Here is a 25,703-nt window from a genome sequence, read left to right as displayed (position 1 = left end):
AATTTTGCTCTAAGAAAAATGGCCTTAAGAGCTGCTAGCTCTGTTCAATTCCTCTGAATCCTGAGGGCTATTTTCTAGGGCAGAGGTCCTCAAACTACAGCCCATGGGCCAGATACGGCGCCCCAGGGTCCTCAATCTGGCCCCCGGTATTTACAGAACCACCCGTGTGTCCGTCCCCCCCCCACCAGGGGTTGGGGGGGGGAAACCAAGCAGCCGCAGATGACTGCCTGCCACTTTATCCGTGAGCCGGCCCCCTGGTTAAAAAGTTTGAGGACCCCTGGCCTAGGGGGTCCCATCTGCTAATTCCTTAAAAACTGAAAGTTGACTCTCCTGAAATTCAGGGTCCTGACTCTGCTTGTCAGCTGGCCCATATCCTTCAAGTTGTGAATTGTATCAGGGCATGAACACTGCAGCCCAGGCTGCCACCAGTCTTGACCTCTCTAATTAGTTAATTGGTGTCACATTTGATTGGTTACAAATGGAGAGTTCTAGGAAGAAAGTAGAGAAGGAATAATGGAAGATGGTAATGAGGCTCAGGTGAATTAGAGGAGTGATATGGGTAGAAATTTGAGGTGAACATCTAGAAGTGACATATAAGACTAATGAACTAGTAGCACCAGAAGAACACCAGAGATAAACTTATAGCATAGCTTTTGCAGGTAAAAGCTGGTGGAGTATGTAAAATGGGTCAGATAGCTTTTTGAGGAGCAAAGAATGCGTTAAGATTTCAGAGAGTAAAAGAAGAAAGATATTTGTGGTAGGAAAGAGGAAAGTGAGTACTTGAAGCCTCTGTGGTGACTGGAAGTGTATGTCTTTGGAGCTTTGTGGTTTGTATTACTCTAAATTTAAAGCTCTGTGTGTATTGAAAGTGACTTCGTTTGACTGCTTCAGATAGTCCAATAGCATCTAGCTTACAAGGAATTAATTCATCACTGAGCACTGCAATTTTTCAGGCTGTTAGTTGATTTGACTGAATGCACTAGACAGCACAAACTCTTACCGTTGAATGGGCCGTCATTGTGTGTATTTTATACCTGACAAGCTGACCTAAACTTCACTGGACATCTTGCCATTTCTCATCAGGATCCTGTTTGGGAGTCAGGTGAATGATGGGCACACTATATGTGAGGGTTCAGTTGTGGTTTCCTGTTGCTTTGACCAAACCACCAAGGAAAAAACAGTTCTATTGCATCCTGAATAATGCATTTTTTCCTGTAGAAACACCTGTATTTGTGGCAAAGGCAAGTGCTTTGAGTGATGTTTTATGAAACCTTGGTACAAAATACAGAGGACTGAAAAGATTTCTTCTATTTTTCTGATGTAAGATGTCTGAAAGCAAAAAATGTCACCTGAATTTTGTTCTGTTCTGGTATAATCATCTGACTTACTGCTTTTGTCAATCTTTGGCATTTTTCCAGAGCTAGCTGAGTTTTGTTGGAATGAGCCCACCAATAGGATTCTTTTTAATTGATAGAAAGTCACTTTAGAATTCTTTAAGATTCAGAGTAGGCTGCTGTCCCAGTTAGCATGCTGGAAAACTGGCTTTGGCTGAGAGTAGCGCTTGCCAATGTGTGTAAGTAACTGATGGAAGGGAGTGAAAAAGATGGGGCAGACTCTTCTCAATGGTGTCTAGTCACAGGACAAGAGGTGGTGGGCAAAACCTGAAAATACATGAAATTCCCCTTTAAGATAAGAAAATGTTGTTTGGTTTTTTTGTTTTGTTTTTTTAAACTGTGGGGATGGCCAGGTGCTGGAGCAGGTTGCTCAGAGAGGTTGTGGAGTCTCCATCTTTGGAGATATTCAAAAGCAGGCTAAATGCTGTTCTGAGAAAACTCTGGCTGATCCTGTTTTGAGCAGGGGGAACTAGATGAGCCTCAGAGGCTTTTTCCAACATCATCCATTCATGGATTCTTAAGACTCTTCCCTGTTACTTGATTCCTTAAAACTTGTGAAAGTAGAATGTAAGGCAGGTGATACCGATATATTTCACTGCAATGTGAGAAATAAACAGTTTTCAAGCGGGTGAGAACCAAATAATTTAATACTTGTATTCAGATAGAACTTACAGCATTAATATTGGGTTTTCTGGGTACCATTCATGACTGTAGCTTGCAATTTTTAACTTTGGTTTTAATGTTTAAACAGATAGTAAAATACAAAACTATGGATATAATTTATATTGTATATTTTAATTATCCTCTAATTATCCTCTACTTTTGTTTGCGTGTGTATGGGAAGCTCTGAAATCTATGGAGAGCTCTACGGAAAGTCAGCAGTTAATACTTACGGAAGTTGATCTATATGTGTTGGAGTTCTACACATGTCACAATCAAAGCATGGGGCTTATATTATTCAAATGAATAGAGAAGAGAGTCATGCATTAATTTGTATTATCAATGAAAATACTTGGATTTGGTTATTTAAAAGAAAATATTTCTATGGATTCTAGAAGGGAAATATTAAGAATTCTTTTATCAGCTTAAATCTTGTTTCTCTCATTACATGTGGCAATGCATGGTTCCTTGCTAGAGTATTCTTCTTCTTTTTGAAGATGTTATGAATTATTCTACTCTATAATACAAGCTTTTATTATGTAAAATTAAAGTGTCATTTCAACAGCCAGTCAGATTATTTTCAACAAAAGATAATATTTTTAGCTTTCCCCCTGCCCCCCAAAGTTTTTCTCGCAACTGATTGTCCAGTGTCAGTGATTCAGAGATACTTCATTTGTAACAGAGGCTCATACTTTCATACAGTGACTACTTAGGAGAAAATTAAACGAAGTGCTGAGCTGTGGGTACCCTGTAATTCAGTGTTATTCAGTGGATGTTCCCTCTAGGTATCAAATTGATGCTACCATGTATAGCAAAAGCAGGTTACTCTGTTACTCACAACAAACAAAACATTTATGTGTAACCATGTTTCCAAAAATGTGGTTTGGGTGCTATAACTGAGTCCTGAAATAGGTTGTGAGGTTTTTTCCATAGTTAAAGAATGCCTTTTGACAGTTACAACTATTTTTCTTCCCATGAAAAACAAACAGTAACCTGATTTTTTTAATCCTTATTGCTAAAATACTCAGGACTTTCAAATTATAAAGGTAGTAATTCCTATTTAATTTCATGTGACATGGAAATTATACCCCACAAACCAATCACGCAGAACATTAAAAATTCCACAGAAAATGCTGTTTGTTTTAAAGGGGCCTAGTTTGCCACACAAAAGGCAAGCAATACCCATGCCTTATAGAACTGCCTAATTGATTCTCCATTGAATGACCTGTTTATTATCTAAGAACACTTCCTTTTATCAATTTAGAACTATGAAACTATATATGAATAGTTTAATACCTGAAATCAATATCAGTCAAAACAGGTAAGAGCTGGAATATTTAATCTTTTATATTTTCTGGTGTCCTGAAAATTAGTTGCAAATATTTTCAATGAGGACAGAATTAAATAAAACATGTAACAAGAATGTATGCCTTTTAAAGCACGTATAGCCTTCTTGTATTGCAGCTAATGAGGTATTTTTTCTCTGCAAACTTTGATATAATTAGCAAATATTTATTTGCATTTTTTGAACCTTACTGTATTCATGTTGTAAATAAAAATATTTATCTAATTCATGAAGACAGATTTCTTTACAACCAGATGTAATGTAGGTTATGGTCCAAGGTTTTTTTTCTGTGAGATCAATAACAGGTCTTCACAAAAGCATCCAAAGAAGAGACAGAACATAAAGAAAAGAGGATTCCTCTATCAAATGATAGTGCCTTTGACCACCTACCCTCTTTTCCTAAGAGTGTACTGAATGCTACATGGTGCTTTTCATTCCAAACACTGAAGTACCTACTTAGTACTTTCATACATATGAGAAGACATATTTTTAATCCTAAAGCGTAAAGAAATTTACATTCAATGTTTGATAACTTTTGATGCTGTTTCAGCTTAGAGAAGTTCCGTAGATGATTTTGCCAGCATTAACTAGGTGGTTCTCCCAGTGGGTAAATCCTGTGTTTTAAAATAAGTAATTTTACATTTGCTCAAACAAACTGGGGGAGAAGAACCTGAATATAACTTTTATTCCTAGTGCAGTCTGATTACAATTGGCAGAAAAAATATTTTGACTTTTTTTTTTAATAGAAATAGTGCAACTGACTTGGCTAGTTTGTTGATTTTCATTCTGCCACCATGTCAGCTTGCTTTCTTTTTTTCTTTTCAGATGCACTTGTACAGCAGGGTGGACAGGGCCCGACTGCAGTGAAGATATTAATGAATGTGATTCTGAACCATGCTTGAATGGAGCCACCTGTTATGAATCTGTTAAGCAGGGACAGTTTGTATGCATTTGTCCTCCATTTTATACTGGTGACTTCTGCCATCAGCGCTTCAGTCCGTGTGAGCTGCCTTACAATCCATGCATAAACAATTCAACCTGCTTAGCACAAGCTGATGGAAATCCAATGTGTGTTTGCAAAACAGGTAAGAACTGGTATAATTAATCTTTTCTGTTGTGCCGCAGAAAAGTTGCAAATGTGTATTGAATTTAATGCTGTCTTCAGTGAAAGTAACAATATATACCTTTCAAAGCACATAAAACCTTCATGAATTATAGAAGGTCTATCAGTTATGTTAAAAGACTGGTAAGATAGCTGTCAGCTTGCCTACTATTAATTTCTTATATTAAATATATGGCTGTTTTGATTCCAGCACTCAGAATTACTATTTCTGAGTCGATTGTTAAAACAACATAGAGGTAGGCATGCACTTGGGCAGCAGAGCTGACAAACTAAATTGACAAAACAGGCAGAAATAGACAAAGTATATGCAAATTGTTAAAAGTACAAAAATTGAAGCAAGTTGGAAACAGTTTCTTTGCCGCTGAGCTGTTGGGAAGGCCTGACACACCAGGGGAGTAATCTTCCCCTGCCTAATGGATTGAGTGGATTGCTCTCCATATGCAGAACAAGCAAAATCACAACAGGTGCTGACAGCTTTCCTGGGCTATGGCTTAAAAGACATGATCTCTCCCTTGATGTACAAGAACTGCTAAGGTGGAACGGAGCAAAGGTTTTAAATGTGCAGAACATCGCTATGTAATTCTGCATAGGAGCTGAAGAATACATTAACTAATTACAACTGCAGTGAAAATTTAAGTAGGGAGAGTACAATTACTGAATTTGGAATTTTGGCAGGATTTTGAAGTCATCACTCTTATACCTATTAATGGTAGGGATGTCCTAGGAGCCAAGGATAGCAGATATATATTAATTGCAATGTTACACCACAATAGTATTATTTGCTGTTTACGGAGCTGCAAAGATATGGAGATAATATTTAGAAGTTAGCAATATTTTTAGCTTGGGGGTTTTACTATCAAGTTAAAGATTACCACAAGTTGCTGAGTTTAAAAAAAAAAAAAAAAAAAAAAAATCACTGGGGGGTATGCAAGTTGCTTATTGAAGCAGCTTTTCTAAATCTGCTTTTTGAAAACAGCTTTTAATACAATATACTGATTCTGAAACATTTTTCAGAAATGATTTGTAGAGAGATGTTTTCCTGGTTTAGGCTGGGACAGAGTTAATTTTCTTAGTAGCTGGTGCAGTGCTATGTTTTGGATTTGGTGTGAGAATGATGCTGATAACATACAGATTTTTTTTAATTGTTGCTAGGTAATGTTTATACCAAGTCAAGGACTCTAGTTTCTCAGGCCCTGCCAGCAAGAAGGCTGGAGGGGCACAAGAAATTGGGAGGGCACACAGCCAGGACAGCTGACCCAGACTAGCCAAAGGGATGTTCCATACCCAGGATGTCACACTGAGCATATAAACTGGGGGCAGTTGGCTGGGGTCTGCTGATCACTGCTTGGGGGTTGGCTGGGCATCAGTCAGTGGGTGGTGAGCAACTGTATTGTCACTTGTGTTGGTTTTTTTTCCTTTTGGATTTCATTCCCTTCTCTCCTTCCCATTACAGTTGTTGTTGTTATATTTTATTTTCATTATTAAACTGTTCTTATCTCAACCCTTGAGTTTTACCTTTTCCCCAGTTCTCCTCCCCATCTCTCTGGGGCTTGGAGTGGGGAGTGAGCGAGCTGCTGTGTGGTTTTTAGTGCTGGCTGGGGTTAAACCACGACAGATGTGTAGTTCAAGACTTTTCTTAACGTTCCTCAGAAAAGTTGTCTTTTGAAAGCATGTAATGCACAGTTTCTCAAGAATCCAGGAAACTTGCAGGCAGGATTCTCACAGAGCTTTGATGGAATCTTCAAGGATTCTTGAAGCTTGCAGCTAGGAGTCTTCAGGGAAATAGCAGGGAAGTTATGTGAATCAGTAACGTGTATTGCTAATAAATCTTGGAAAGTGGAAAATATCTTGGTATTGAAAAGGGGTGAAAAGTGTAATGTTTAACATTTAATGCTAGGAAAAATGCAATCATTTATTCAGGACATCAGAAAATGAGACAGTAAAATACAGATATTTAATTGAAAACAGTTTATGGAAGTCTATTTCTGCAGTTGTTGTCTTTTTTCTTATTCTCTTATTTTTGTCTGCTGTGTGCCTCCCTTTCTCTCCCAATAAACCTGTGATAATTGTAGATTTGATCACAAAGGACCATCACAGTGACATAGTTAGATTACTCCAAGATACCTGATTAGTACCAAATGGCATGTTGATTAAACAACTTGCCAATAGTTAACAGTCCAGTCATTAGAAGGTGTGAATCTGGTTTAGCAAGAGTCACAAAATGTAACTGTGCTTACCAAATTCTAAAGGTTATCTTTATAAAACCGTACCTGAGATGGGTACAACAGGACCACAAATCATGTTACTGGCTGTGGTACTTATTTAGAAGAGAATATCCACTGACTATAGGGATGTGGGATTGGGATGCTATACCAGGACAGAGAAGACAAAAGCTGATGAGTATAGATTGGGCACAATCAAAGTTTACGTAAGATGTTAGCCTAGGACAGAATTAGCAAATTGATAGGGAAATAATGAAGTCATGATTAGTAGTAATATAGAGCAAGGCTATGCATCTTTGTTCTTGTATGTATGTTAGGGAGTTACAGTTGTCCAGTTTTGCTTTGAAGATTTTTAAATTTTTGTAAATACTGTAAATGCAAAACTTCCTTCTGAGGTGTCCTCCCTAGTTGCAGAGGAGTGTTTCATTCAAGGAGCTAGATCCTAACATTCATAAAACAAAGCTGGGCTCTCTTATAATAGGTTATGGAACAGTGTTGGATCACGAGCTCAAGTTAAGTAGTCCACTCAAGCAGGTTAAATGCTTTAAAAAGTTGTGATCTCTACAATTGTCTGATGTATTTATGATTGTAAGAGTGTCATAGGGTATGCTGTTACTTCAGAAGTTTAGGAATCACTGCAGTTGACAGTTTCCCAAGAAGTGTACAGAAAGCACCTTTTCTTATATAGTTTGCCAATATTTGAGAAGCAACAGTTTGATGAAGGCAATTGGGAGGATATAGCTTTATGAGCTATTATGCATACACCCAGCATACAATCCTGCCATTAGTTTCTCCTGAAATGCTACATACTAAATGCGAACAAAACAGAGGAAAGAAGAACTTAGGGCAAGTAGTAGAATGTTTTATTGCTTCATTTATCACCATGATTCTCTGTTCTTAAAGAATTTCATTCTTGGAATTAATATTAATAGAAAAGAAAATCTAGTGTAACAGAAGAGAAAGGTAGGAAACATAAGCAAAGCTATAGAATGTAAATAAGGCTGAAATATTTGTAGCTGAACCTGGACAACTGTTCATAAATTCCCCAAAAGGTCTACATGCAAAAGATCCAAGGAGCAATTCAACTGCATTCGTAAGTAAACTAGAAGGTAAATAAACTAGAGGATCAATATTAGACCATGCTGTTCTAGACAATGACAAGCACAAAAATGTTAGTTTGTTAAAGGAACCCAAAGGGAAGACAGGACAGTTTGGTAAAAATAGCGCAGTTTTCTGAGAACAGTCATGTTTCAAGGAAGAACAAATCACTGAAAAAGCTGTAATCAAGATGAAGGAAAACTATGAGAGGGCACGCAACTGTATAGTGCAAGATGAGCTCTCTGGCCAGGATTGTTGAACAATAACAGGCCTACTTAATGATGAAATGGGAGGCACAAGGTAATGGTTATGACCGAGAAATGTGAAACCTGGGGATATATAAGCATATAAATATTATAGACAATTAGCAAGACAAAAAATAAATTGCCAACATAAACTATGGGCCAGAAAACATCTAGTGTTTTCTAATAAACTTTTTTAACAGTCACTTATTCTTCTGTGAGAATTATTAGTAGAAGTATCTAGGAGCTAAACCAAGGCAAGGTTAGTAGGAACAGCATATACAGTTTTTGCTGACAAAAAATGGGAAGAACAAGGTGGTTGAATTCAAAAGTTTTTTAGAATTCCTTCATAATAATAGAAGGTAGAAATTAATATCTTCCTTTGAAATTAGATGTAGATCTTCCTTTACTACTCCAGGTAATATTCTTTGCTCAGAGTGCTTATGCAGTCTCCTTATTACAATAGAAGCAATATTCTGTTTACCTTTAGTTTTTGATAGGAGAATTCTCAGGAAACATATATGTAAATACATTATATATTGTGTATATACATATAGAGAGTGTGTTCATACCAAAGCTTTACCTACCATGTTCAAAGCTGTAGGTTATTTGATCAGCATTTCTGTTAGTTCAACAGCATTTTAATGAGATAGGAAACTCAGAAGATAAATCAAATCAATGAAATACTGTATTTATTATGGAAACAAGTACACCATAAAATCTGGATTCATTTGACCAGATGTAGTAAATCAAGGAGATATACATAAAGGTATGCACAGTATACATTGAGGAGGTCTCCCTGTGCTCCATTTATAGTCAATGAAGAGGAAGAGGCAGTTTCTTAGGTAATTCATTTCACCCAAAAGACAAAGTCAGATGTCAAATGCTACGGGACTATTTGTCACTCTGCTGACTATATAAACAGCTTAGGACAATTTGTTCGGACAGTAGATGGGCTGAATTCCTTACCAGTTCCCTGGATTGTTCTATGTAGTTCTGGGAAGCACACAGTTATAGAGAGGAGTGAAACAAAAGAATGGAGAGCAGCGATTTGTGTCATAAATGCACACAAGTAGTCAGAAGCTTTGTCGTCTTATTTGTGCTCATTGTATCTTTAAAAATAAAAAGTGAGAAACTGAAGAACTGGTTTATGCAAGAAGAATTGCATGGGTAATAAGGTTACAACCATTTGGTTTAGAGTGTAGGGAAATTTTGTCTTGTTCCAGGGGAAGGTGCCAGTGAGGTCTAAGGAGAGTACTGTGTCATCTCTAAGGAGAAACAACAGCCACACTCTGTAGTGGAATTAGTCTTCTTGTATTTTTTTTCCTTATCCTCCAAGTCTTATTTCCAAAAGCAAGACTGCTTGGTTATTTTCCTGATACTTCAAGGTAATTTCTGAAGTCTTTGTTTTAAACAGTTCTTTTCAGGAGTTTCTCACCCCTTTTATCAGACTACCGTCAATAAATCTTTCCTGTGACACCTGCTTTTTTTTTTTTTAATACCCTTTGTCCTAGCATTCCAACAATTATTTTTAATTGGTCTATAGCATCTTACAACTGCAAGTGTGAACAACTGAGACAAAATATTTTTCAGCTCATGTCTCCAAATAAGACTAAGTGAAAATTATCATAATGCACAAAATTCATAATATCAAGTAGAACTAGTAAGTAGATTGCCATTGTCAGATTTCTGAGCGCTTCAGTGCCAGTTTGTTTTTTTTTTTCCAGGCACATGGGTACATAATTCAGAAAGGGAAATAGCCTGTTTACCATGTCTAACATTTCACACACCTTTGATTTTGATATGTGTACCTACCTATGTTACACTGAATAACCTAAATACCTATACTAATGGTTATGGGGCTATTGTGGTATCTCTGCTGCTTGCAAACATTGGTTCATAAATGGTTCACAGTAAGGAGACAAATATAATCCATGATACTGTGCTGATGAGTAAAACAGTAGAAAGCTTATGGGGAAGAATCCTATTAGTCCTTTGCGTTACCTGCAGAGGTAAATTCTGTAATGTTGCTCTGCAACAGAATAAGGAGATGAAAATGACCGTAACTGTAACAGCAGATGTGTAGCTTCTATGCTCTGCATATTCTTGCAATTTGCAGATCGCAGAATTCCCATAGACAGAGCTGAGACATACAGTAAGTAGCTATTTCCCATATGCCACATGAAGGGGGAGGTTTTCTACTCAATCCTTTATGTTCAAGTAGTCTGTCAACGTCCCAGAAAAGATGAGCCCCTTGTGCCAGAACCAGCATGTCAGAGCTCGCTGCAGACTGCTGCAGAGCACACTGTGATTCAGCCTGTCCTATTCAGGCTTTCATGGTGACAGCTTCACTAGTAAAATCAATTATGCAAGTTTCTGGAAACTCGCACAAAACAGATCTTGCCTGATAATTTATTACACACATTTGTGACTGATTAAGGTTTAAGATTGCCATAGATAGTACACTGACTGAAGGAACAAGCATGAAATAGTATACACACAAAATCTAATCACTAATAAAAGCCAGCTGGGGTTAAGCATTCATAGAGTATAGTTCTTTAACAGATAGGTGTCCCTATGGGGGATAAGACCGGTTCGGCCCATTGACTGATCCCAGTAGTTATGATGGAGTCTTCCCTAACTTCTCCCCTTCCTAACTTTATTTATTATTTCTTTACTGCTACATGGAGCTTAAGTGACTCTAGTCATACATACTTCTGTTATGGCTTTACTTTTAAAGGTATAGCCAACAAAAAATGTAAACAACGCGGTCAGTGAGGGGTGGTCATATCTTGGAGGTGAGTAGCTTTGAGATAGAGGCGTGCTTAGGTATTACAGTAAGCAAAGTTCATCTGAGGAAAGTGATTTCACCACAGTTGCCAGCTCAGCAGACATTATCTGTTCTTTATCTTGCTTGCTTGGCAGCTACTATGTGATTTGATCAGCACATGGCACCATCAAGTTCCCCTTCCTGCAGGGAGAACAGAGGCTGGATGGGTGTCTTCACTCCCTGCCATCCTTGTTTAGTTCTACTTGGCATGTGCTGAGGTTGTAGGTTGTGTTGCCTGGGGAACTACTGGGGGTAGATTCCATGTATACCAACCGCATTCCACCCTGGAAATAGCAGCTGCAGTTTTACCCTAAAAGTTCTTTAATGTTACAATGAACTTTGGTCATTTTTCCACACCCCTATTTCAGATAAACAGAAGGAATAGTAGGATCTTTCAAGTAATATCATTTAATGTTTCACCCATTAACAGCAGAACTACCACAGGATGTTGGAATTTCTGTCAGCTAAAATAAGTCACTCTGCCTGCACATAAGTTGCAAACAAATTTGAGCATACTGTCACACCCGCTAGCGCTAATGTTGAAAACTAGGGCTTGAGGTTAGATTAACTGCTTTTGTGATATTCTCCATAGAATGAGATTCTGGTTACATCTTCAGTTTCTCTATTGTGGCAGGAAAAATACTGTAAAATGTATTTCACAAATAAAAATAATTTGTTAGTTTTCAACAATGCCATTTTTATATTGGCCACCTAGAAAAAGAAAAACCACTTGTTTCTTGAATTCAATATTTAATTTTTGAACAGGTATCTAATGGAATTCTGTATTCACAAGTGACAGTGTGCACTGTTTGTTCCTCCCCATTAACTGGATGCATCTTTTCATTTAGACGTTCAGAGCTGTTTGAATTGAGTTAAGAAAACTTTCGGGTTTTCCACATAAAAAGCACTGAGTTAAAAAATTGTGTTTTCAGCGTCTTAGGTTTGACATGCAGAAAAGCTACTATGTAAAGTATATGGCTAGAGAGCTACATCAAGTCTTTTACGTGTTCTATTGATTTACAGTTTGGATCTTAAGTTTGGCAGTAGCAAAGGAAGCACGTAGCTGCATTTAAATGCGCATATTATTTTCCTATGCATAGTGCTAAATATTGCTACAGTAACTATATTTCAGCACTGTGCATATTTTCAGGTTTTCCAGTAATGTATCACTTCACAAAATTTTTTGATTAAAATAAAAAAATACTGTGTTTTATGATTCAAATAAATTAATTGTGTTCGCAGTGTAAACTACAAGTTCTGTTGGCTGTGTTAAGTGAATGATGTTTTTATATACTGCGAATTTCTTTGCAACTGAAAAATGTTTGTTTTGGTAGTATATCTGACATGTTAAACATTTTAAGTCAGTTTCCTCCCATTGTCCTATTCTTTCTTCTTGCAGCACATTAAAAAATTTGGAAACGTGTCTACGTTACTGTAAAAATTGCATCCATACATTAATTTTTGTTTTAAGTATCCCAGAAGCAGTTGTAGTTTACACAAATTAACCTGATGTGTTACATTACCCTTGAAATTATGTTTGACTATCATGTAAAATACAGGAACAGGGTGAGTCTGTGCATGTTAGACCCATGAGGCATGTCATAGCTTCAAAAGCACCACATAATTAATTACTTTGGTAATTCTTTTCTTAAACCAATTCAGTTTAGGTATGAACACTTTAAGTATGCTTTTGGATCTGAAAGTCATATGATTTGTGTCTGTCCAAGTATATTAGTCAAACATTATACAGATATTTTAATCCTAATATTGCAGTATATATTTTGAGGTTTGGCCACTCCTGTTTGTATGAGTGATGTGCACAGTGTTACACTTCCTTATTTTCATAATGTACTCTGAGAATATATCAGGAGTGAATTAAAAATGGCTTATCAACATGTGCTTTTATTGAAACATACTTTTTACAAGCTTCATAAATTATCAATATACTAAAGCACAGACATACAGAAATTATGAACGAAATAAATAACACTGCTAATATTTTTCAGGTCCTTCTAAGTAGATTTGAGTGCTTCTAATTAACCATTTTAGTTGAAAGTAGGAGTTTCTGCCAAATTCTTCTGTAAAAAGTGCTATAAAGGCTAAAAATCTCAGAAAAAATCACTGCATGAGTTCAGAAGGTTTTTTTGTGAACCAAATCATCTAAATAGTTCTATGTAATTTTTAACAGGATATGTCATTAAGAAAAAAATGTACTTTTTTAATGAAAGGACTGAGCTAATTTGTCAGTTAAAAAATACGGTATTCATCAGTAAATCGAACATATAGATTGCTTATTCCATAGTGTAGGAGGTAGTCAGTAAAATTTTATGATGGAAACTGTTTTTCTCCATTTGTAGGAATAATAAAGTAGCATGCCTACTGTATGTTTACTTATTTTATGTCTTTTCAAGGTAGCTATAATTTGCTATGCTCTGGAAAAATGTGTACAACTGCAATCAAAAATGTGTCTAAATGGTGCTTTATGTATTCACTTTGATACTATTTGCTTCAAAAATACTATGAAACATCCGTAACCAAGTGGGGGCGATAGAAGCAGAATGATGAATGCCCTCAGTTTTCCTTTTTACATTTTTTTTTTTTAATTTGAGAACTGTGGTTGGTTTTTGTTTTGTTTTTTTTTTTTTTTAAATGCTTTCTCTTAATGATATATAGTATTACATAATAATAAGAAGCTATTCCATGTAAGTTCTTTTAGTATTTTAAGTTTTAATTTGTTAGCTTCACACCCTTTTCTGATTACCATATAAAACTAAAAACTGTCTGTATAACTTTTGAGTTATTTATGTTACACAGGTTTACGTTTTCAGTGATGTCCCATTTCCCCTGCCCATTGACATAGCCTTCTACTCTGCAACAAAACTTAGTTTCAGAAAGGTCAAACATCACAAATAAATGAAAAGTCACAGATGAGGAAGCTGGCTAACAGTTTTCTTGTTGGTCCTGGTTTCTCACATTTGCTGTGCCCTCCAATTTCATAATCAAACCAGAATTAGAGAAACATGTTACCATTTTCTCTGGTTTTAGTCAGTAGCACTGGAGTGGCATGTGTCCAAAGAAGAATTCCTGGTTGTTTGTGATGTTATGATTTTGTGTGTCAGTGACTGCTGCCTACTTGATGTAACCAGGTCTAGTACTAAACGATGAACTAGAATGCTACAGCACAAGTTATAGTCCTTTTACCTTTCTTTTTTCTTTAATCACATTTCAGGCAAATGCAGATGAAGGCTGAAGTTGTACTATTGGGATGCAGATTACACATGCTACAGATTAAGAAAAGTATTTGGATTGTTCATTCTGGTTTATTTGCAAATAATAAACTAAACGATTCAGAATATAACAAGGTTGTCTGTGCTGAGGGATCTTCCTCAAAGCAGTACACTGTGATAGATAACTTTTGTCCTCTATTATGGCAATTATTTTATAAAGTTTTTGTGAAATGTCATACAAATCACAAATAAATGAGGGTATCACTTTGCACTCAAGATATCTCTGAAGAAAAGAATCACATCATAAGAGTGTAAGTGGCTGTAATTGAAGAATTAGTTTGAGATACATTCCAGGCTTTATTTTCCAGCTTTGTAGTAGACCCTGCTGTGAAACCTTCAGCAAATACTTAGGACTCATTTCAGTCAGGTTTTTGTAGTTTAACTCTGGCTGGTGACTAAGCACCACAGAGCCGTTTGCTCACCACTCTGTCCCACTGCGACAAGGGAAAGAATTGGAAGGTTCAAAGTGTGAAAACTTGTGGGTTGCGATAAAGACAGTGTAGTAGGCAAAGCAAAAGCTGCATGCGCAAGCAGAGCAAAGCAAGCAATTCGTTCAGTTACTTCCATGGGCAGAGAGGTGTTCAGCCATCCCCAGGAAGGCCAGGCTCCATCACATATAATGGTGACTTGGGAAGACAAGAGCCATAACTCTGAATGTCCCCTCCTTCCCCACAGCTTTATATGCTGAGTATGAGCCTTTGGTCTGTTGTGGTCAGCTGTCCTGGTTGTGTCACCTCCCAATATCTTGTGCACCCCCAGCCTACTTACTGGTATGGTGGGGTGAGAAGCAGAAAAGGCCTTGGCTCTGTGTAAGCACTGTTCAGCGATAACAAGAACATCCCAGTATTACCAACACTTTCAAGCATAAGTCCAAAACATAGCCCCATATCAGTACTATGAAGAAAATTAATGCTATCCTAGCCAAAACCAGCACACAGGTCTATCCAGGAAAATTGTCGAACAGGAAATATCCTGGTAAGAAAATAACAACTGCTTTGATGTGAGCTGATGTTTAGATCATACATTGGAGTGCCAGCAGAGATTCCTCTCCAGCTTTCTTTACAACTGACCTAAGCCACTTAATTTTTCCAGTAATGATTTTCTCTCCATAAAAATACTATTCTGTCATCTTTCATGATTTCCCCACTTCTGTGAAGTATTTTGAAAACTACAAATGCGTAATATAACAATAAAAGTCATTACTATCCTTATTTTACTATCTAAAAATGTACCGATAACAGTTTTTGCTGGTTGTTTTAATAGAGGCTCCAATAAAGTCTTCATCATATTTATAATAATACAGACTTAATTTCAGTGGTTCTTTTAATAGTTGTTTTAAATTGAATTTTGTTATGTAAATGGTGTTCAAGAGCACTTTGGTGAACACCATAAATGCTCTTCAGTCAGACTGCTATCAGGGGTCAGGTATTATAGTCACTACAGTGCAAGCAGTTTTTTTTATTGTAATGGTTGCTTTACTACATCAGTTGAAACGCACATATTCCATTTGTGCAAGATTCAACTAAGTAGCTATAGTTTATCCAAGATGCAATATTTTGTAAGAGCAAAAGAAGTATTCTTGTATTACTGAAAAATTTCTTATTTTTATTTAGCATATATTCTGGGATGTTTTGTAATTTAATGTATTATACGCGTAATGTACTGTGCAGATAAGATCTTAATCACATTTTTTTCTTCATTTAAATATTAAAACCATTTAAATATTTTTTCTCATCTACTGACTGCTTTTGAATGTGGTCTCTCTAACTTGCATTATGTTTGTAATAATATTACTTATTGAATTAGCTTTTAGTATTAGCACACTCCCTAAGAAAGCCTTTTCAGTCCTTTAAAATCAGTTACATTTCCCGCGTATATTTAGCCAGATGCTCCATCCATATATCTGTTCTCACTCGTTCATTGAAGTATGTTAAGACTTACACTCTCTGGAAATTAACTTGTTGAAGCTAAGTTAATTGGAGAAAGTTCTTTTAGGAATGCATCCACTTGCTGCCTCTGGCCTTAGAGAGCAGTGAGGTCTGGCTACTCCAGCAGCAAAGGTAACAGGAGTCTTAGCAAGGCTGCCAGGGCAGGGACCTCAGTGTCAAGGCCAGTATCTGAATGAGGTGAGCAAAGCAGGACCAATGATGGTGTCCAGGATCAGCATAGTATGCCAGCTCATCAGTCAAGGCTACAGGGAATGGGGCAGGTCCAAGGTGAAGCCAGGGAGCTACTCTGAAGGCCAGAGTCAGTATCCAGATAAACAGGTACGTGGCTAGGCAGAATCATGGCTGCAACGCGGGTCAGTCAGGTACTGAGCGTGAAAAGCCTCAGCTTAGATGCTCCCAAGAGAAGGGGTAGTTCACCAGCGATGCTCCTGTTCACTCAGCTCTTTCTTGAACAGCTTCAAGGGCAGCTGAGGTTTCTCAGGCCTGCCACTTCCATTGTCTGAGATAGCCCTGAACCTCCAAAAGGATCTGTGGCCCTTATATTCACGTTATGTAGCAGAATTCACTCATTCACAGTCAATATCTGTGTTTCAGGATTTGAGGGTACTTACTGTGAAGTTAACAGCGATGAGTGTGTCTCCCATCCATGTCAGAATCAAGGTCTCTGTGTGGACGGGGTTAACAGTTACAGGTGAGGAGAATTATTTTAATGACAGGTATTCAGTATGATACATGGATATTTGTCACCTTTTTGGTACTTTGTCTTGTATTATACTTGCTGTTCTTCAGTGATGTGATATATCTTTTCTTGTGATGCATTTGACACCGTTACATTACACTCTAAATCTTCTTGTGGGCAAAAACGTACATGTATACCATACATGTGGACCTAAGAATCTATTGTAGGGCTAAGAAAAATCTTAAGAATTTAACCAAATACAACAAACAGTTGTTGTTAGTCCAGTTACAATAATACTAATAGTTTAAGTTGAAATTAATAGAAAACAGTTTCACGAACAATGAAGCCAATACCAGAAGAACTGGCAGTTAGTGTATATCACCAGCATCTTGAAGTCTTTGCCAGAAGTGTGATGTTTTTTCTAATCTTCAGTCTCAGGCCTGCTTGGAGCTAGTTTTTGTATGTTTCCTTATCACAATTTATTTCCTTTGCACTGTTTACCAGATTCCCCTCTCCACATGGACACAAAAGGCTATTGTTTGTTACACCATAATTACCCCAGTGTGTGGCACCCTTACTGTAGGTGCTGGTGCTGGAGCTGAAGCTAAAGGATGAGGCAGCAGCCAGTTGGCTCCAGGGCAGGTGTCAGAACAAGTGAAAACTAGTTCAGGCCAAGGCAAGTTCTGAGCCCTTGCACAGTGGGGTCAGCACAAAGCCTGTGGCCTTCAACTAATAATGACAAAAATCTTATTTTGTGAACTGCAGTTACTTGTGAAGCTTGTTAAAGTACAACACCTTGTAACGATTAGAAGATAACAATTTTGGAACCACCTAGTTGTACCCCTCAAAATCTGCCACATTTTTCAAGAATCTTTTATATGAAACTAAAAAGTAATACAGTGACATCCTTTTTGCTAGATGCTCCTGCCAGCATGGCTTTACTGGGACACTCTGTGAAGTGGAGATTAATGAATGCTTATCAAGACCCTGCAAGAACAATGGAACTTGCCTGGATCTTGTAAACAGGTTAGTTATTACTAAACGAGAAACAATTCCCTGATTTCTTTATGTGTAAAGTCTGCTTTCTGCCTTGAGGTTTGTATGGGGCCTTCAGCACCTGACAAGGGTTCTGTGTTAAAATGAGGCAGGCAAATGCTGCTCACTCAGATATTTGTTTCTTTTGTTACCTTCGAGAAAAAAAGAAGGGAAACTGTTTTCAGCAGAACTTGTTCTTTCCATCCTTACTTTTTTTTTTCCTTTTTAAATTTGGTATGAGAGTGAAATAGAGGAAAACTGATCTTCAGTTAGATTGCTACATCTCTCTTTTCAGCTTCCAACAATGACCTTTTCTAATGTAAATGTTTACAAAAAGTTAAGTTTAAGCAATAGAGAAATTTGTACTTTGTTCCACAGCACTGTACAGTTATTCAGAGACTTGTGTCCAAAAAAAATTGCCTTTGAGTCATTCCTTTTTCCTTCAGATAAAATTATTGTGCACAATTTTTCTAGTAATTTAAAAAGACTGAATTTCTTTGCTTGCTTCAGAAACACGGAAAAGAGAGAAGTTGGTTAATTATTTTAATATGGTTGAGGATTAGGGAAACCAGCTTGACATCGGGATATGCATATAGCTTCAGAATATTGGAATAGAACATGTTGTTTACTTTTGTTGACTTACTTGATTTTCCCTTTTCTGAAGATTTGTCTGTAGTTGTGCACCTGGCTACTATGGGTCTCTGTGTGAGATGGATGTAAATGAGTGCGAAACTTTGCCTTGCTTGCATGGAGGAAGCTGCATCAACCGCCTTGGAGGCTATCGGTGTTTCTGTCCCCCTGGATTCACAGGTATGGTCCACTCTACCACAGTGGAGAAGGCTATTTCACAGGTTTTACATGTCTTAATTTTATAGCAATGGCCTTGACCCCATCAAGGAAAAGTACACAGGATCATCTTCTTATTTGGAGGATAACTCAGTATTATTTTAAATCGAACTTTGATCCAGTTCTTTGTGAGTAGCTCAAGACATCACTTATATTAAAGCTTGATTTATGATTTCTTTAGTCACCCATACATTCAGCTGAAACACATTAAGAGAGATTATATAGTGCAAAGAAAAATACTTTCTGAATTCACCTAAGAAAAAAAGTATTACCATAGATACTGAGTAAATTATACAAATATAATAGAATGCTACCTTGTCATTTGAATTTGCACAGAACCATAGTTAACACTTTGACATTGCTGACCTGTTGGACTGACACTGTTGCCTTTACTGTTAAACTTTACATTTTTGAAGAACTAATGACAAAATATTTAATGGGTAGAGGTGTAGTAATTTTTTTCTAAAATGAAGTTGACTTTTATTTAAATGCTCTGCATGCTGCAGTAATTCATACGTAATGTTTTGATATACCCAGCTTAAGCAACCTTAAAACACATGGGGTCATATGACTACAGAAGTGTTTGTTACAACTGCCTCAAGTTGTATCATTTCTGCATTCTTCTTGCATAAAATGTTTTCTCTTACCCCTTCTAGCCTGTGATGAATACCACATAATTCATAAGATTAGAAAGGATGCAATTGGCATTCACTTAGAAGGAATCTAATTTCTCCACAGATCAAAGAACAAGTACAGATTTGAGAATACCTGTATTTCTATGTATTCGTCTTCCATTCACTGCAAACTTTAGTCCACATGCCACTTGTGCAGCGTTCTTCAAATTTATCCTTGACATTTCAGTAAAAATGGAAAAATCTTTATAATTCTCTTGCTTAAATCTTTAAAAGCTCCCTCTCCTCCTGCCCCCCTTCTTCAGAAGGGCTGCGTTCTGAATAGTACTTCCTGGGTATCACAGAAATTTTGATTCGTTGGGCAGTGGTACTGCAGATTTACGATTTTAACTAAGAGATGTTAAAAAAGCTGTCTTCACCTTTATGTATATGTTTCTGTAAGAATTCCCATTTATAATCATAAAAGACAGGACACCTAAACCTGAAAGGCAATCTGCAGGTTTGCTTTCCTTTTCTGATTCTTCATTATTGACTAAGCAGTTTGACTTGAGTTCTTTTCCCTAAGAGATTTGACCAACAAGATAGGATGATGTGATTTGTTAGGGGTTTTTTTTGTGATTTTTTTTTTAATCACCTGTAGTAGTTGTTTGCTATTACAAGTAGTTATTTACTGGTACAAATTATTTTAGTATATTTAAAAGAATATTTGTTTACTACTTAGTGTTAGTTATTTGTGTTAGTTATTTACTAACAAGAGTGATGTGATATCCAGGTGTCTATCAGATACTGAAACCTTACTCAAAAATTAGTGATAGATTGCCCATAACTTAATTATAACCTGTGATTTCCCACGACCACCATGTTAAAGTGACATCCACAAAATTTGGACATCCACTGTGCAGTGTACCAGTTAGATAAGGAATAATTCATCCAATACAAAGTGTTTGGTGTAGCAGTTGAACTAAGGTTGTAAAATAAAGTTGCAGTGTTAGTAGGCCCAGAGGTGAGTGAAAGTAATTTGATTTCAAAGCAAGGTCTTTTCAGAGCAAGACATTGCTTTTCTGGATAACGAAGCAAAAAGAGCATGTGTCAAGTGTATTTTCCCTTGGCAAACATACAGAATTATAAAACAGTTCTCTGATAGTTTGAGGGTTGAAAACTTTTCCTAGCAATTACAATTCAAATAGCTGATAGCTGATTTTTCATATTTAGTTTGCTTTTATGTTACCTATGTTACAGAAAAGGTAATTATACTATTTGAGAGTACGGACCTTTGGAATTACAAATAATGAAAGAAAATACTATAAAACTACAAAATAATAGTATCTAAGGTACTGAATCTATAACAGTATAACAAAAGTGTTTAACACTGAGTCATAGGTGTATTTCCACTTTTGTCTTTAGTAATTGCATACATTTAGGAACAGCTTTTTTTTTTTGTCTGTCACAGTTAAAAGTGCCTTTAAAGTTACATAAGTGTGTATTGCTTTCAATAATCATTTGCATTTCAAAAATGTTTTAATATACTTGTACAGAGAAAACTGTAATCATTGTCTATAATTATTAAAATGTTACAAATTTATAAATTCGTATGGGAACTGGAACAATTTACAGTACATTAAATGGATTTGGCCACATTATGTTACTATATTTAATTTTATTTATAAAAACTTACTTAAAAGTATTAACTTTCATCAGAAATTTTGAATGGCATTTTTGGTCATCATGTAATTGAATGTCTTTAGACACTGATCTCTGCTCTGTACGCTCTAAAAATCTGGCAGCTCTCTTAAATTTTAAGCTTTCCATAAATTTATCTTATTTTGGATTTATTTTACATTGTTCATAGTTTTATTTCACTTTAAATAGCTGTTTAACAAAAGCATGTTAAAATAATTTATTAACTATTAAAATACAGCTTTTGCTCAACACTGCTAACAAAAAAATCTAATGGCTTGCATCTCAAGTACACTCCTACAAAAAGTTACCGCAGTTCAGATGATGAATGCACAGATGTATCCTTTCTGTCAGGATGTAATTGGCAGTAATCGTGGTCTTAAAACCTAGGTATCACTAATAAACCCTGGTTAAAGTCCTCAACCCAGATACTTCACAAAATAAGTGATCTGGGCATTCAAGAAAGTGGTTTTTGCCTGGCTTAAAATGAGAAGTGACTTAATAAAGCAGTGCTATATTAGAAATAGGGGAAAATTAACAAAAGGATTAAACCAAATAATCAAGTAATCCTTTCAAAAGTACATTGTTCCTTTCCTTTCCTTTTTTTTTTTTTTAATTTGGCAGTATACCTTGTAGAAATGAGTGCATCGCCTCTTCAGCAGTAGCCTTCTGCATAGGTTTAGTTGTCCTCAATCACACTGGCTAGCAAGGTCACATCAAAGGTGCAGATGACACAGTGACATGAACTTTCCATCCCCAGCTTGGCCCCTCTTGTTTTTATTCTTGCTTTGGCGTGCCAGCGTTGCTCCATGAAACAATACTGCTCATTTCTACTAGATCCTTTTGATAACACAAGATCTAATTATTCCAGCTCTACCAGCTATTGCTATCCTTTCACTTGTATTGGCTCTTTAGCAATTCTATATAACGGTATACATCATCCTCGTTGCCCAAAACGATCTTTGTAAACAGATATATGTTGTTTCTGCAGATCTATGACTTCAGCATACTAAAGCTACAGACTGTCTCCTTGCATTAGTTTAACTACTCTCTTCTAAGTACACAGAAACATCGTTAGTTTTTCTTAGTTTTACACTCCATTGCAAAAAATATTGATTTATTTGAAATAGCATTAAACTTTCATGTTGAAAGACTCAGCCCTGGAAAACTATTTTTTGTGTTTAATGCTGAGGTACTACAAAGGAGCTTAGCAGTAGCATAGCATAAAGTCTCTAGGTAACCAGTTCGCTACAAAATTCTGTGAACTCTTTAATTCCCCATTCTTATTATTCTTGTTCCATCCCTCCTATCTTCACATGAGAAAAATGTGGCCTGGTTTATGGAACTAACTCAAAAAATCAGTGGCTCAAACTCCTAAGTAGAATAGCTTTTTACTCACGATCAGAGTTATTACTGCTTATTGTTAGTGTCTTGGTGGTGCCCGAGTGTTAGATAGAACAACATAAAACTGAAAGATACCTTCTGAATAACTGAACCTGAAGCCTGTTTTGTCTAGATGGTCAGCCATTCGTTGCATGGAGTGATGAATCTTGGTGGCTGTAACTGAACTGTTGAATTTGTATTGCAAATGTTGTACTCTAAATGTTATGCTTTGTAATATACCATAAAAGATTTAATGTACATGCAGGATAGATCTTTTGGGCAAGAAAACACCAGGCTTACATAGTTGCCTTTTAGCACTAAGATAGCCTTTTAAATATGTCTTGTTCAGGGACTGTTTTCTTCTTTTCCTTTATATGATTCCAGAATCCTTTGATTTCATAAATGTTACAGTAAATACAGGAACTTTTTACATAATCTAAGGAAATCAAAGGAGAAACAGAGGCTATGTCAGATTTAATTATGACTTGGTAGGTTAGTAAACCTCTGTTAGAGAATCTGAAGATATGGTGCAATCAAGTAGAATTCTTGTGGCTGTTTGTGAAATTATAAATTAAATGGAATATAATCAGCAATTTAAAAATAAAAGCAAAATAAGGAAATATAATAAATGAGTATAGCAATATCTACCTATTTGCAAATCAATATCATGTTGCATCCTTAATGTACACTGCTACATAATTATATAAAAAAACCAACAAAAAATACATGTATATATTCCACTCAGTTTAATATTAAAAACCTGTTAATTAAAACACTAATATTACTTTCAGCTGTGTAATATAACATCTTAAAAGGAAAAAGTAATTAAACATAATGTATTATGATCATTTATCCTGAAGGTCATTTTCATGACTGAGGTGTTAATCACTTCTTTATAAATCTTACCATCTGAACAACCTTATGGCAAAGTGTAGTCCGGATGATTCAGAAATGCCTCAGGTGAAATATTTTTCATGTTCATGAAAAAATGTATTTTATATTCAAGTATAAGCCATAAGTGTCTGGGTCACCAAGTCTGCTGCAAAATGGGTTTAATAAGAATACAAGTTTTTGGCTGTAGCATTTCGTTTGATAATTCCCTGTTGGCTAATTTCAAAGGATTCTCAGATTACCGAGTCATTACTACCCTCCTTGACAGAGTTGGTAATTCCTATGTCTTCATTTTCTGATTTTCTTTGTTCGAAGTTAACTAAATAATTTTAAGATCTCTGCAAAGACTAAAGGTTTTTTCCTAAAATGTGTTGGGTTGACCTTGGCCAGCTGTCAGATGCTCACTCAGCTGCTTTCTCAGTCCCCCTTATCATCAGGACAGGCAAAAATAAAGAAAAAAACCTGATGGGTTGGGATAAAGACAGGGAGATCACTTCCCAGTTATCATCACGGCCAAAACAGACTTCACTTGAGGAAAATGAATATATTTTATTGCCAATTAAAATAGATTTTTGGATGGTAAGAAAGAAAGACAAAATAAAGCAACACTTTCCCCCTTGCCCCCCTTCACTGGCTCAACTTCATTCCCAACTCCTCTACCTCCCTGCCGCAGAGCGGCCCAGGGAGATGTGGAATGGGAGGTTGCGTTCAGTCCGTAACAGTTCCTCTCTGTTGCTCCCTCGTCCTCGCACTTTTCCCCTGCTCCTGCATGGGTCCTCTCTCTCTAGGCTGTAGTCCTTCAAGGTACGCATGCTTCAGCATGGGCTTTCCAATCGCCACAGTTCCTTCAGGAATTAATCCACCTGCTCCATCGCTGAGTCCTCCATGGGTTGCAGTGTGGATATCTGCTTGTGTCAGGAGTGCTTTCCACAGGCTGCAGGGGAATACCTGCTCCACAGTGATCTCCTCCACGGGCTGCTGGGAGATCTCTGCTCCTGCACCTGGAGCACCTCCTCTCCCTTCGTCTCTGACCTTGCCACTCACAGGATTGTTACTCACTTTTCCCCTCCTCACTCAGCCTGTGCAGTGTTTTCCCCTTTCTGAAATAGGTTTTCACAGAAGTGCCACCATCCGGGATGAGGGGCTCACCTGTGTCTTACTGGCACCAGCTGGAACTGTCTGTGTCTGGCATGAGGCAGCTCCTGGTCTCTTCTCACAGAAGCTGCCTTGCAGATTCTGCCTCCCCCCAGCATCTTGACACCTCCATCCAATACTCAGAATAAGATTTCAGTGGCTAAAATAGGATGTGTATTAAACGGATGTATATAAATTCAGAATTCTGATTCAGACTGCCAGTTATTGGATATCTGATCCAAAAGATGCCTAAAGATGACTCGGGTACCATGAACTCACTTTTTGCTGTGAAGGTTCAGTCATCATTTCTACAGACCAGTAATTATACCTTAATTCTAAATAGCTATTCTCTTAATCTCAGATCTACCCTTATAATCTTATCTTTATGAGATCAGTACAAACTGACACTTGGAAGTGACTAAGGGTGCACTTAAATTTTATGTTAAACCAAATGAAAACCTTGGCTTAAATAACTCATCTTTTATTTTGTCTTTAATGCCAGCTCTGGGCCTCCACCTTCCTTATGCTGGGCCTCAGAACCTGCTATTCATCTTGTCTACGTGACAATGAAAAGTCTGCTCTGCTTTTTATACAACAGGCTGACCTAGCAAGAAAGTCCCACAAGATCTAATCAATGAAAAGGGAGAGAAGTTTTCTTTATCTTTTTGACCTTCCCATCTACTTCTGCAGCTTTGTAGTGCCAGCCAGCTCTGGCAGTGATTACACTCCTCAAGCCTCTGTCTGTCTGCCTTGCTATTGGTATCTGGAGGGAGAGCAACTACACTACTAACTGAAGGGATTATTTATTTCGACTCAGAGGGGAGGAATCTCCTGGTATGCTCCCTGAAACATCAAATCAGGGTGCATCTTGCATATCACAGGAGGCCAAAATTTGCCATGCCAAGAACAAATCTAATGTGTGCTGACAGAACTGTGTTTCTGTATTAACTGTGGAGGTGGTGGTGTCTGTCTTTTAGTTTAATGATTTGACCATTCGCGTAAGTTTGTAGAATTTTAAGTTCAGGGAACACACCATCATGAAAGGCAAATTTATGTGTTTTGCTGAGAAGTCCTGTAATGTCTGTGCTATGAGTTAGCCTGATTTGTAAGGAAATGAGAGGGCACTTTTGCTGTACTTGCTGAGCTTCAACACTATTCAGCAAAGATTTCCTGGGCCAGAGAGGACATAGAACAGTAAGGTGTAATCTCATTGAGTATTTGGTTTGAAATGCCAAGTCTAGGCTGCTCGTTTACTTTCCTGAGAGCTGAGGTCAGG

At 37.0% G+C, this 25,703-nt stretch overlaps 1 protein-coding gene across 1 annotated transcript in view; it reads left to right on the top strand.

Annotated features, from left to right (window-relative positions):
* EYS (eyes shut homolog) overlaps nucleotides 1–25,703 on the top strand; it is an 874,042-nt gene that overhangs the window by 344,258 nt on the left and 504,081 nt on the right. The window contains 4 exon segments of the mRNA XM_037392524.1: nucleotides 4,225–4,484; nucleotides 16,745–16,841; nucleotides 17,748–17,855; nucleotides 18,529–18,674. Coding sequence (XP_037248421.1) covers nucleotides 4,225–4,484; nucleotides 16,745–16,841; nucleotides 17,748–17,855; nucleotides 18,529–18,674 — 611 coding nt within the window.

Source organism: Falco rusticolus, chromosome 6 (genome assembly GCF_015220075.1).
Source record: "Falco rusticolus isolate bFalRus1 chromosome 6, bFalRus1.pri, whole genome shotgun sequence".
Taxonomy (NCBI): domain Eukaryota; kingdom Metazoa; phylum Chordata; class Aves; order Falconiformes; family Falconidae; genus Falco; species Falco rusticolus.
This window is presented reverse-complemented; position numbering and strand designations above follow the sequence as displayed.